Source organism: Pongo pygmaeus, chromosome X, assembly GCF_028885625.2.
Source record: "Pongo pygmaeus isolate AG05252 chromosome X, NHGRI_mPonPyg2-v2.0_pri, whole genome shotgun sequence".
Classification (NCBI taxonomy): Eukaryota; Metazoa; Chordata; class Mammalia; order Primates; family Hominidae; genus Pongo; species Pongo pygmaeus.
Window position 1 is genome coordinate 17,558,319 of NC_072396.2, and position 13,903 is coordinate 17,572,221.

The 13,903-nt window shown below is 39.5% G+C and overlaps 1 protein-coding gene across 6 annotated transcripts in view; it reads left to right on the forward strand.

Annotated features, from left to right (window-relative positions):
* REPS2 (RALBP1 associated Eps domain containing 2) overlaps positions 1-13,903 on the forward strand; it is a 214,503-nt gene that overhangs the window by 114,094 nt on the left and 86,506 nt on the right. For all 6 annotated transcript variants that reach the window (XM_054471913.1, XM_054471914.1, XM_054471916.2 and 3 more), the window contains exons 7-9: positions 846-909; positions 3,269-3,411; positions 9,841-9,935. In XM_054471913.1, the coding sequence (XP_054327888.1) occupies positions 846-909; positions 3,269-3,411; positions 9,841-9,935 (302 nt within the window). The remainder of the gene's footprint in view (positions 1-845; positions 910-3,268; positions 3,412-9,840; positions 9,936-13,903) is intronic.

Genomic DNA, 13,903 nt, shown 5'->3' on the forward strand with positions numbered 1-13,903 from the left:
GCTGAATAATTCCATTATATCAGTACATCCCATTTTATTTATCCATTCATCAGTTGGTAGGCATATGGTGTTCTTCCACTTTTGGAGTATTAAGAATAATGCTGATTTGAATATTTGTGTACCAGTTTTTATGTGAACATATATTTTTATTTCTCTTGAATACATACCTAGGAGTGGAATTGCTAGATCAAACTGTATTGGGAGCTGAAAGCATTCAAATTCAATCTCAGTAAGGTCTAACATTTCAAGAAGAGCTGGGTCTTGCAGTTATGTAACACGTAAAGTGGAATGATTGCCTGATTTCAATTGATACAGGTAAATCAACAATGAAGGAAGAAAGATTCCTGGATAAGTTTCTCAAAATGCCACTAGGAATTCTTAAATCTCACCAAAAGCTTTCCCAAGATGTCTGTCTTATCTCTGTGTGGTGTGATCAATGGTATTAATTTTCTTCTTTTTGGTCAGTTTTCTATTACTTTTGTATTTGAAATTTCTATTTGAAATCTGCCAAATTTGTTCAAAGTTTTGAAATTTGTCTTTTAAATTTTTGGAAAAATTTTGCAGATTTTAGTAAAAATGAAGCAGAAATTAATTTATGTGATTTGCATCTTTCATGAACGTTATGTTATTGCTTCTTTTGTCCTATTGTAATTTACATATTTTTAAAAAAGGTATTCATGTGTTGCTTTTGGTCCCATGATTCATAATTGCTTTGAGGAATAAATATGTTTGTGGTTATACAGAAGAGATTGCTGAATGAAAAAATTGTGATTCATTTGTATATAAATGTAAAAGCTACTCTAGCTGAGTAATCAATGGTTTATTTAAACAATGGCACTTGACAGGTTCTGTGGCGAAGAACTTCTTCACCAAATCAAAGCTTTCCATTCCAGAACTCTCCTATATATGGTAAGTACAATTAATGCCATATGACATTCATACCATCATCCATAACTCATCCTTTAGTTCCTACCTTTGCATTTTTTAAAGTCTTATGTTTTGAACGATGTTTTTAACAGACTACAAGAGTGAATACAACTCAGATTTTTGTTGCTGTGAAAATTAAATGTTATATGAAAAGTATAATGAACAATGTCTGGCACATATTAAGCACTATGAGTGTTAACTATTATTTTAAAGTAATTTCCTAATTATTATCCCCATCTCAATCCCTTTTCAGTCTAGGCAATTGTGGGCACATGAGACTTACCATCCTGTAGATTTCATTTTCAGACTTTTCTACTAGGTGTGATACAAGTAACCAGAGGAGCTTGACAAACTATTTTTTGTATTTTATAAGGCTGAGTGAACAGAAGGTTGAGGAATATTTTGGAGTTAGGTTAGATTTGACTATTCTAGCTGCCTCTGAGCTTTGTAAATTTGGCTGGTGTTTATCAGTTGGGCCCTAATTCAGACTCGCAGCTGTGGTATCCGCTGCACCTTTATGCACTCTGGTTCCAGAAGGGCTGTGCTGGGATGGTCCAGATGGCTCTATTTGCCTTCATGAAAATGCTCGGTGCTGCTGTAAACTCTCGGCTGTGTGTGGGCTAGTTCTTCCCCAAAACTGGGCAGGAGATCGCACTGCTATAAATATGTAATTAAAAACATTGGAATGTTTATATAAAGCTTTTTGCATGAGGATTTACAGAATTATGATAGGATTTAAAATTGCTTGTCATGTTTTGTGCATCTTATTGGAAAACTACTCCAGTAATACTCATGCATGTCAATGTATCTGGGATTCTGAGCTGGATTTAGGTTCTTCAACAATAGATACTCTGGCATAATTTTTTTGTTTTTAAAAACCTTATATTAGTTTTGTTTTTGTTTTGTTTTTTGTTTGTTTGTTTTTTTGGAGATGAGGGCTCACTCTGTCACCCAGGCTGGAGTGCAGTGACATGATTATAGCTCATTGCAGCCTCTGACTCCTAAGCTCAAGCGATCCTCCTACCTCAGCCTCCCAGCTAGCTTTTCATTTTTTTTCTAGAGACAGGGTCTTGCTATGTTGACCAGGCTGGTCTTGAACTCCTTGCCTCAGGAAATCCTCCCGTCTTGGTTTCTGAAAGCGCTGGGATCACAGGCATGAGCCACCATGCCCGGCCCTTATATTAGATTTTCTGGCTAGGGAAGAAAAAAGAAATTATCATTTTGAAAAGAATACCATTTGTTTTGGCAGAATTCCCAGTCTAAACATTATTGGCATGAGGCCTCCTATCTTTTTGTTGAGACACGCCTGTGAAAGCTGAATGGTATTCTTTCGATCCAGTGTATGAAGCAGTTTCCTGACCCCTCACTCTGGGGAACAGCTATTTCAGGGCCCCAGTGCATTCGAAATTGGAGGAGGAGGATGTGAATGGTCTAAAGGAAAGTTATGGAGTTTACCTTAGAAATATATTTTATTTCAAATAGTAATACCTTTCTAGAATAATTTTGTATATGTCTTATCTCTATGCTTGTCCTAACACAAGTACACTTGTCCCTGTCTACCTAAGAGATGGTTAAGCTTATGGGGTCTTAGATATAATACTTTGACAAATAAGTTTCTTTTGTGCTGAGTAAATAGGTCTGTGCCTTTTAGTGGGAAATAATGACTGAAGTTAAGCCTGTTTAAGACTCCCCCTTTCTTCCTTTTTGTCTTATCTGGTTCCAGTCAGCTTCAGTTACTAGTTTTATCCTAAAACATAATTCATTCCATTTTTTATTAAGCTTACTTGTATTTTCCCAGGAGGGAGTTCTCAAGCAAAGAACAGTTTGGTACAAAAATTTACATGACTTGAAAAGTTCAAGGTTTTCCCTTAAAGCTGAAAAACAAAGAGCTTATTTCTGTGCTCCAGGTAAACTGCATAATGGCTGGGACAACTATAAAATGGCGGGGGCCACCCTTCCTCTGCCTGTTTTGAACACCATGTCCAGGGCTTTTCACCCCATGCAGCCTGCATTTACTGAATGACTATGGACTTCTGGGTATCATTTTTATTTCTGTGCCATAGTTTCTTGTCCTATGTCCTCAGTGTTGTAAGACACACCAACTAGGGAACCTGAAGAATTTAAATTTTTATTTATAAAATGCTACTGATGCTGATCCCATCAATTGGCATTTTTCTTCCTCGGAGTGGCCCCCAGAGATTTCAAATGGATTTGGCTAGGAGGGTTTGGGTATCTGGTAGGGCCATCACCACAGAGTCTGGGAGTTTTATTGGCACGTTTGGGCCAAGTAACTTGTTCTGTAAGTCCGATGGTAGGTACTAATGACATTTCTTTCATTTAGGGAGCTTAGTGATGCCGACTGTGATGGAGCCCTGACCCTGCCTGAGTTCTGTGCTGCGTTTCATCTCATTGTGGCTCGGAAGAACGGCTACCCATTGCCTGAGGGCCTGCCTCCAACTCTGCAGCCAGAATACCTGCAGGCAGGTAAGGCCTCACCATCAATTGTAAACCTTGAGTACTTTTCCTCCAGGCTGTGTAAAAAACTTCTGTTTCTTAAAATGATGTCCGGATACTGTGGGGAGTCCTTGGTATTTACAGTTATTGTTCTTTAACTGCTATTAGACTTTCACATCTCATAATGTGAGGAATAGGGCTGATCTGGGTAAGTGTGTATTACCTGTTTTTCTCATTCTATACCCTCTGCATGGATTTGAACCAAAGTCACTTACCCTTTCATGACAGTTGTGAAATAGGCAAGTACTGAACCTCCCAGCTGGTATAAAATGAAGAGGAAGATCCTGTAGAGCCAAGTGTTAACTTGGCATTTTTAGGCACACCCCAGTGTCTCCGGGTGGCCCTGGGCAATGGAGTGGAATGGAACTCTTATACCTAATTTAAAAGTCAAAAAATTAGCCGGGCGCAGTGGCTCACACCTGTAATCCCAGCACTTTGGGAGGCCGAGGCGGGCGGATCATGGGTCAGGAGATCGAGACCATCCTGGCTAACATGGTGAAACCCCTTCTCTACTAAAAAATACAAAGAAAAAAATTAGCCGGGCGTGGTGGCGGGTGCCTGTAGTCCCAGCTACTTTGGAGCCTGAGGCAGGAGAATGGCATGAACCCGGGAGGCGGAGCTTGCAGTGAGCCGAGATGACGCCATTGCGCTCCAGCCTGGGAGAAAGAGTGAGACTCTGTCTCAAAAAAAAAAAAAAAAAAAAAAAAGTCAAAAAATTACATGCAGTGAAATGTGCAAAGTGTTGTAACCTTAAATGTATGCTTGATGAATTTTTGTATATGTATACACCCATGTAACTACAATCAGATGAAGATATAGAATATTCTAGCATATCAGAAGGTTAGAATAGAACTGTTATATTTCTCCTTAATAAAACAGTCTCGCTCAAATTATTGTTTTGGACCCTTTAGATGGGAAAGAGTCATGGTGAGTATAACATATGTATTAATTCCTTTGGGAGAGTAGAAAAATTAATAGTGTGTCTTGCCCTTTTCAAAGGCAAGTGGGTACTGGTCTGATTTCCATTATTCATGGAAGTATAGTGCTCATTGAGAGGCCCCAGAAACAGCTTGTGCTTTCAACAACCTTTCTCACTTTTTAGGGAAGAGCTGTTAAAGAAATGAGAGCTTAGTCATGGGTGATTATTAGCAAGATGGAGCAGTGTCTAAAGAAACTTTAATTACTTATTAGTAGAGTATAAATTTTGTGATTAGATCTGCAAAAGGCCTTAGATTATCTTGTCTAGCCCCTTCCTCATGATGACACCAGACTCAAAGTGGCAAATGTCTTATCTAAGTCTGTCTCGGGGCCTCTGACTCTCTTAAATAAAAAGTCTGTCATTTTCTGTGTTAAATAGTGAGAGGATAGGAACTCAACCAAAGGGAAGAGGCCAAGTTTGTGGCTGCTGCTAAGTGACAGGTAAACACGTTGGGGGAAGAGTGACCCATTCTGGGATCTTCTTCAAATGTCCCCGTAAAATATGTGAAGGGGAGAGTTCAGAGAGCAAAACCTACTAATTTCTGGACTTGGATTTTGCTAACAATACCTGCTTTCTGCCTACTGCAGGCTGTAACTCTAGCCTGCTGCCCTTAGATTCTTGGAAGACTCTCATGGGTCCCAGGAATTAGCTTGCAATTGAGGAGCATGGGAAACTCCTCTTTTCCCTTTGGCGTCTTTCTGTCTCCATCTCATTCTCTCCCTCGTCTTGTCTTGTCTTGTCTTGTCTTGTCTTTTCTTTTCTTTTCTTTTCTTTTCTTTCTGTTTCTCCTGAATCAGGGCAGAGAAGCACTGGCATTCTGGGGGCTATCTTGACGCCTACATGGCTCTCATTGCCAAGGCAGTGCAGGATCATAGAGGAGCCCCTTTTCTTGGGATTGGAGACACATGGGTCTTTTGTCTCTCTCTAAAGGGAATTAATAGCTGGCAAAGGGCCAAGTTCTGTTCTAGGGTTATATTTAATACCTTCACTGTGTCCTCTTTCAAGCCCTGGAGAGAGTCCTGGGTAACCTCATCTCCTATACCCACACTGAGTTTTCTGTTTGGGGGTCATGACTAGTACTGTTTTATTGTTTTGATGCCATATGGCCATGGAACCTGTGGGACATGCCATGACTTCTTATTTGATAAGTCACTTTTGTAGGTGTCCAAGTGTTTCACAGACTATTTCAAAAGTCACTGACATAACGGCTGGGTGTGGTGGCTCACGCCTGTAATCTCAGCACTTTGGGAGTCCAAGGCAGGTGGATCACTGGAGGTCAGGAGTTTGAGACCAGCCTGGCCAACATGGTGAAACCCCATGCACTAAAAATACAAAAATTAGACAGATGTGGTGGTGCACGCCTGTAGTCCCAGCTACTAGGGAGGCCAAGGCAGGAGAATCACTTGAACCTGGGAGACAGAGGTTGCAGTGAGCCAAGATTGCGCCACTGCACTCCAGCCTGGGTGACAGAGCTAGACTCCTTCTCAAAAAAAAAAAAAAAAAAAAAAAAAAAGTCACTGACATAATTTTTAGACATCTGAAAGCCCTGAGCTAAAAGTATGTTAACAGGAAAGTAGTAATCTCTTGATTCCTTTCCTACTGCCAATGGCTTCTTTTGACCTGCTTGTTCAGTAGAGGGGAATCTATAAAAAAGAGTGCCAATGAGCCCCATGTTTCTTCCTGGACTTTTATGGAGACTGTCAGCATGCATTTATACAGGAACAAGGGAAGAATCCATCATACACACTTCAATTAAACAAAAATTGCACATCATTTCCAGGGCTTGTGGGATTAATCTTAAATAATAATTATGTAGTTCTAACAGAAAACATGAAAGAACCCATAAAACTCTATCAAACTCAGTGACGGTATATTTTAAAATGCTTTATCACCTATGTTTATCATTGTATGAAGCTTAAGAAAATGGCCAGAACCACCTAGGTCTCCTCTGTGTTTTTTTTGCTTTTCTTTGCAAAATATGAGTGATCCTATTCATTTTTTTGTTCATTTTAATGGTATCTCATTTAGTGTTTTTCTTTTTTCTTTTTTCTTTCTTTCTTTTTTTTTTTTGAGACGGAGTCTCGCTCTGTTGTCCAGGCTGGAGTGCAGTGGCGCAATCTCGGCTCACTGCAAGCTCCACCTCCTGGGTTCATGCCATTCTCCTGCCTCAGCCTCCAAAGTAGCTGGGACTACAGGCACATGCCACCACGCCCGGCTAATTTTTTGTATTTTTAGTGGAGATGGGGCTTCACCTTGTTAGCCAAGATGGTCTCCATCTCCTGACCTCGTGATCCACTTGCCTTGGCCTTCCAAAGTGCTGGACAACGTGCCCGGCCTAGTGTTTTTTTTTTTTATTTTTTTATTTTTTTTTAAAGCTTAACTCTTACCTTTTTCCAACTTTTTTCTAATTGATCTATATTCAGTCTTTAAAAAAATCTAATCCCGTTTTTGATAAGATTGGTGAAGAGTATAAATTTGGTTGGTATCTTCATGCATTCATAACTAGACAAGCTTGTTTTCTAAAATAATAATTTTTTTTTGAGATGGAATCTTGCTCTGTCACCCAGACTTGAGTCCAGTGGCATGATCTTGGCTCACTGCAATCCCCACCTCCCGGGTTCAAGCAATTCTCCTGCCTCAGCCTCTCGAGTAGCTGGAACTACAGGCGCCTGCTACCATGCCTGACAGATTTTTGTATTTTAGTAGAGACGGAGTTTCACCATGTTGACCAGGCTGGTCCCGAATTTCTGGCCTCAAGTGATCCACCCACCTCGGCCTCCCAAAGTGCTGGGATTACAGGCATGAACCACCCACCACACCTGGCCTGTTTTCTAAAATAATGGAACAGGAATTGTATCTGATGCCATTTTACTTGCAATTATGGAAATAGTCCCTTTTCCCTAATAGTAAAACTTCAAGGACAGAGTTGTATTAGTTGGTGGCTTACCCGCTAGCCTTTTGATAGTTTCATCAAAAGTCTCCTTTTGATAGTTTCAGCTGGGTGAGGTAGCTCACGCCTGTAATCCCAGCACTCTGGGAGGCTGAGGCAGGAGGATCAATTGAGGTCAGGATTTTGAGACCAGCCTGGGCAGCATGGTGAAACCCCGTCTCCACCAAAAAATACAAAAATTAGCCAGGTGTGGTGGCGTGCACCTGTGGTCCCCAGCTACTCGGGTGGCTGAGGCAGGAGAATTGCTTGAGCCTGGGAGGCAGAGGTTGCAGTGAGCCGAGATTGCGTCACTGCACTCCAGCCTGGGTGACAGAGTGAGATTCCATTTCAAAAATAAAATGAAATAAAATAAAAATAAAAAAATAAAAAAGTCACCTTTTGATAGGTGATTGGGTGGGTTCTGGTAGAAATTTTTGCCATAGAGTTTGTTAAAAAATACCTATGGAGTACTTACTGCGTGACAGGTACCACATTGTTCACTGTGGTCAGAATGCTGTATGAAACAGAGCTCCTACTCCCATGAACTTGTGGGCAGTTGATACATGCCATGAAGGGGAAGTACAGGTGCAGCAAGAGGGTGCATGATCTTAGGGAAGATTTCCTTAAACGTTTGGGCTGAGATGTGAAGGCTGAGCTAAGGACTACATAGGTGAAGAAGAGAGAAGTTTAGGTTCTGGGAAGGGGGAACAGCAGGTATGCTGGGGAGGCTCTGAGAGGGGGCTTGGAGCATAGGAGGAGTGGGAATTTCAGGCCACAGTGGTTGGCATGCACAGAACCGGGGTAGAGGGGCTGGGTTGAAGCTGAGAAAGAAGGTGGGGAACATATGACGGGCAATAATGTCACCTTATTTTAGGCAGATAAGTGACACAATCAGATTTGCTATGTGAAATGATCATGCAGGTTACTGTCCAGAGAACAGGTTTTGAGGGGCATGGGTAGAAACCAGAAGACTAAGTTGTGGTAGCTGGCCAGTCAGGAGCAGCGGGGTGCTTGCAATGGGGGGGCGACAGTGAGATGGAGAGATGTGGACACCTTGGAGAGAGATTTAGCAGGTAATTGACAAAATTATAGTTTTGGAAAGTGTTAGCTTTCTTCACAGGAAGATCCGCTCATGATAAAGCATCAGTCATATAATACCAGTCAGAGCTTTGATTGATAGACTAGAAAGAGAAATCGGTGAAATTCAGACCAGAGTAAGCAAATGAACAAATTAAGGTGCTTGTACTCAACTCCATGTGGTGCTGATACTCAGACCAGTACTTCCTTACTTACTTACTGTATGTATGTATGCATGTATGTATTTATTTAAATTAGATAGACACGTAGGTAGGTAGGTAGGTAGATACAAAGACAGATGAAACAGGGTCTCACTGTGTTGCCCAGGCTGGTCTCAAACTCCTGGGCTCAAGCAATCCTCCTGCCTTGGCCTCCCAAAGTGCTGGCATTACAGGTGTGAGCCACCATGCCTGGCCAATGGCCAGTACGTTACTGCAGAAGGATATTGGCATTTCAGTCCCTGATGGGAGTGGGAGGGTGGGGAAGGATTAAAAACAATGCCAATCCACTTTTCACATTTGATTCAAATTTTTTTAAACCTTGCATTACAATTTTATTTCCTAATAGCTTGTCTTGACAAATTTGATTTGTGGCTTCTGTTTATTATCTGCCACAGTCTGCTTTTCCTCTTTGGAATATTGACAAATTTTCTAGCTGTTGAGATATTTCTTTCCTAATTACTTTGTGACAAAGTAGTGAAGCAGAATCTGCTTCTAAGACATAGCCTGGTGTGAAGTAATTAGCTTACCAAGTAGCCTGATCTTTCCTCATGTGAATTCACTCAACTACCGAAATAACAGACAGTGTCACTATTGCATATTGAAATAAACCCTTAATGTGATTCTTTTTTTCTTTGTTGTAAATCAGCAAGAATTTATGCTCTTATTTTTATCATTCCTGCCAACCAAAGAGATAAATATTTCGTAAAATCATGGTGGGTGCACATCATTATAAGATCTTGCCTATTTCCAACAATAGTTAAATGATGTATTTGCTTAGTTAATGTCCCTATACATTAGAAACTACACTAGTAACATAGTTAAGACTTACATATTGTGATAGTGATGGTTATTGTGGAAAATTACTATGCTGTAACATGAAGTGTTGAGAGCACATACCCTTCAGCCAGACTGCTGAGAGTTCAAGTCCCTGCTCTTCCATTTATCAGCTGTATGACCTTGAGTAAGTTGCCCTGTTCTCAGTTTCATCACATGTGAAATGGGGATAATAGAAGTACTGGGTTGTCCATGTAAAGAACTGAAAATACTACCTCAGCATGATGAATGCCATATGTGGTCTATCAGAGCTAGCTGATTTTGTTGTTATATTTAACAAGCACAGAAAAGCTGATGGGAAATACTGATTACTATGGCTATAGGAAATATTCTTATATATTCTTTTTGTTTCTTCTTAGCTTTTCCTAAGCCCAAGTGGGACTGTCAATTATTTGATTCTTATTCTGAGTCACTGCCGGCAAATCAACAACCTCGTGACTTGAATCGGATGGAGGTAAAAAATCTTCATATGCTGATAAATAAGGGTGTGTATGGAGTTAAATCCATTAGCCTATGTTCTTTATAAATTCTGGAAAATGAACTTTTTTTGTTTGAAAATGAGCTTTTATAACATTTCCTTTTCATACTTGGTAATTATTAATACTTTGATGCTCAGCCTTTCAGATCTAGACACCAGATGTATCTATAATTTTTTTCCATTTTCTCCCTAAAACTGGATGTGGTAAAGTAAGTAACATAATCTCTAGACCTTCTAGATGTGAAATGTAGATATAGCCAAACTAAGCCAGAAAATTCTAGCCAAGTTATTTACTTTAACCAAGCTTTAATTCCCTAGTAAACAATTTTAATTGTATTTTTATCAGTTGGGCATTAATAAGCTATACTGAACCAGGACTGTTTTGAGAAGAGGTTTGAGAACTTTATATGAGGGCCCCAAATCACATTCGGAACTCCCTCAGGGTTTTTAGCTTTTGGACCAAATGAGGACTGATTTGGATGATCCCCAGAAGGAACTTGGAGAATTCCCCCAGTGTTGGGCCATGGATGGAAGGGCTTAGCCAAGTGTTTAGGAAGCCTTAGCTATGGATCAATAAATAGGAGTTGTTATAGTTATTGTTGTCATCACCATTGTCATTATCATCATCATCACCGTTATGATTACTGTGATGACAATTTAGGATACCTGCTGTTCCCTTCCTTAAAAGATCTGGAAATGTTTAATAAATGGAGCTTTATTCACAGACTCCGTAATAGTCAGAGACTATTAGAGTCCTCTGACCCTAGTTGAAACCATTGTGAGATGACAGAAGTGAAAGGCAGGGAACAGGGACATTTCTTTAATTTCTTGTGACTGTGCATGATGATTTATTCTCTCACATGAGTTCCTCATGCCTGTAGCATGTGTTATGGATGGCACCGTCTGCTCCCCTGTGAGCCAGTCAAGCCTGCCTTTCCAGTGCCCCTCTGACTAACATCTCTCTGCCATTTTGCTTCTCTTTCTTTGAGTTGTATCCTCCATGGTACTTTCCTCAGATTTCTACTCATGGGAAACAGACGTAAAGAAAAGTCACTTCAGGAGGAATGACAGATGTGCATTTGAAGAATTTTGGTTAAATTTTTTTTTTCTGCAGAATGCATATGACAAAGAGACAGATAAAATAGTTTGCCACTTTTCACGGCCCTCAGTTTACTTTGGGGCCTCTAGCAGTGTTTAAAGAGCTTTGTTTATCAAGCCAGGATGGATACGTCTATGGTTCTCTGACTATGTGTGTGTGTGTGATGGGCCCCCCTGCTTGCCTAAAATGATGAAGTTATTAGTTGGTCTTCTTTAAAATGGCCATAAAATCTGTTACACATGCACACCCTGATGTCTGTTTTACTCTGTTACTTACACACACACACACACACACACACACACACACACACACAGTCTCTCTCGCTTGCTCTTTCTCTGTCTAATGTCTTGGATGACGTTACATATATTCACCTTTGTGGATATTATATGCAGCTAGTTTTATATACTTTTGTATACTTTAAGTGGCCTCCTTGGGGAGGGGAGATTAAAAACTACCTAGTCTTTTTTTTTTCCCTATCCAAAGAAGAAAGCAAAACAACAACAAAAAATCCCTCTTTTCCAACTAAATTGTTATTTTTGAGGATGCTATGGTTTTAGACAATGAATGCAGTAAACAGAATTCAAGGACAAAGTAATAGGGTTTATTGATGGTTTGTTCATTTAAGAAGTACGGGTCAGATTGCAATAATGATTCAATATTTCATGTTCTTCTAAACTATTACTGATTGTTCTTTCTACCAGTCTTTTAATCTATCATGAGTGCATGGAGTTTAATTAGATTTTGGAACCAGCCCTGTGATCGATGACTCCAGTATAGGTGGTTGTGTTCTGAACAAAGCTGCAGCTGATTTAGGTCTCAGGTCATGAGAAATTGGCTTAGTGATACATCTTTTTCTAAAGACAACAGAGCTGTAGCCATGTACTTATTTCCATTAAGAATTACAGATGATAATTTCAGGTATATTTCTTTTTATGAGTGTCTCTTACATTACTGGATTTCTTCCTTTTTCTAAACAGCTTTATTGATAGAGACTTTACATACCATACCCATTTAAAGTATACAATTCCGTAATTTTTATTATATTAACAGTTGTTCCACCATCACTACAGTTTAATTTTAGAAGAACATCATCAGCCCAAAGAGAAACCCAATACTCATGAGCAGTCACTTCCTATTCCACTGTCTCTGCCAGCCTCTGATAATCACTAGTCTATTTTCTGTCTCTAGATTTGCCTATTCTGGACATTTCATATAAATGGAAGCATGTAGTATGTAGTGTTTTGTGACCGTATTCTTTCACTTAGTATAATGTTTTCAAGGTTCACTCAGATCATAACATGTATCAGTGCTTCATTCCTTTTTAATGCTGAATAATATTGCATTGCATGGATATGTTACATTTTGTTTGTCCATTCATGAGTTGATGGACATTTGCATTGCTTCCACTTTTGGCTATTGTAAATAATGCTGCTATGAACATAGATGTACAAGTTTTTGTGTGGATGTGTGTTTTCGGTTCTCTCGAGTATATACCTAGGAGTGGAGTTGTTGGATTATATCATAACTTTCTGAGGAACCACCAAACTGCTTTCCAAAGCAACTATACTATTTTACATTCTTCCACTAGCAGTGTATGAGGGTTCCAATTTTCCCACATCCTTGTTAACACTTATTGTCTGCCTTTTTGATTTTAGACACCCTAGTGGAATGAAGTGGTATCTCATTGTGGTTTTGATTTGAGTTTCCTAATGATTAATGACGTTGAACATCTTTTTGTGTGCTTATTAGCCATTTGTATATCTTCTTTGGCCAAGTGTCTACGTCCTTTGTCCATTTTAAAATTGCATTACTTGTCTATTGAATTGTAAGTGTTCTTGTGCTTTTGGCATCATATCTAAGAAACCATTGCCTAATATTAAATCACAAAGATTTACTCCCATGTTTTCTTCTAAGAGTTTTGTTTGCTTGTTTTTTTGTTTCGTTTTGTTTTTTTGAGACGGAATCTCGCTCTGTCACCAGGCCAGAGTGCAGTGGCGTGATCTCAGCTCATTGCAACCTCTGCCTCCCAGGTTTAAGCAATTCTCCTCCCTCAGCCTCCTGAGTAGCTGGGACTACAGGTGCGCGCCACCAAGCCCAGATAATTTTTCTATTTTTAGTAGAGACGGGGTTTCACCGTGTTGGCCAGGATGGTCTTGATCTCTTGACCTTGTGATCCACCCACCTCGGCCTCCCATAGTGCTGGGATTACAGGCGTGAACCACTGAGCCTGGCCTCTTCTGAGAGTTTTATAGTTTTAGACCTTTACATTTAGGTGTGTGATTTTGAGTTAATTTTTGTGTATGTTCTGAGGAAGAGGTCCAACTTTATTTTTTTTGTATGTGGATTTCTAGTCATTCCAGCACCATTTATTGAAAAGATATTTTTTTCCCCATTGAATTGTCTTGCACCCTTGTTGGAAATCAACTGACCATAGATGTAAGGGTTTATTTCTGGGTTTTCAGTTCTATTCTGTTGATCTATGTGTTTATGATTATGCCAGTACCACAGTGTCTTGATAATTTTAGATTTGTAGTAAGTTTTGAAATCAAGAAGTGTGAATCTTTTAACTTTTTTCTTCTTTTTCAAGAATATTTTGCTATTCTGACTTCCTTGCATTTCCACATGAAATTTAGGACAAGCTTGCCAAATTCTGACAAAAAAAGATTGCATTGAATTTGTAGATCAGTTTGGAGAGTATGGCCACCTTACCAATATTAAGTCTTCTAACTCATGAACGTGAGATGTCTTTCCATTTATTTAGATATTTAATTTCTTTCAACAATTTTTTGAGATTTCTTTTTATCTACATTGCCTACTTCTAAATTATGTTATTCTCCAAAGGGGC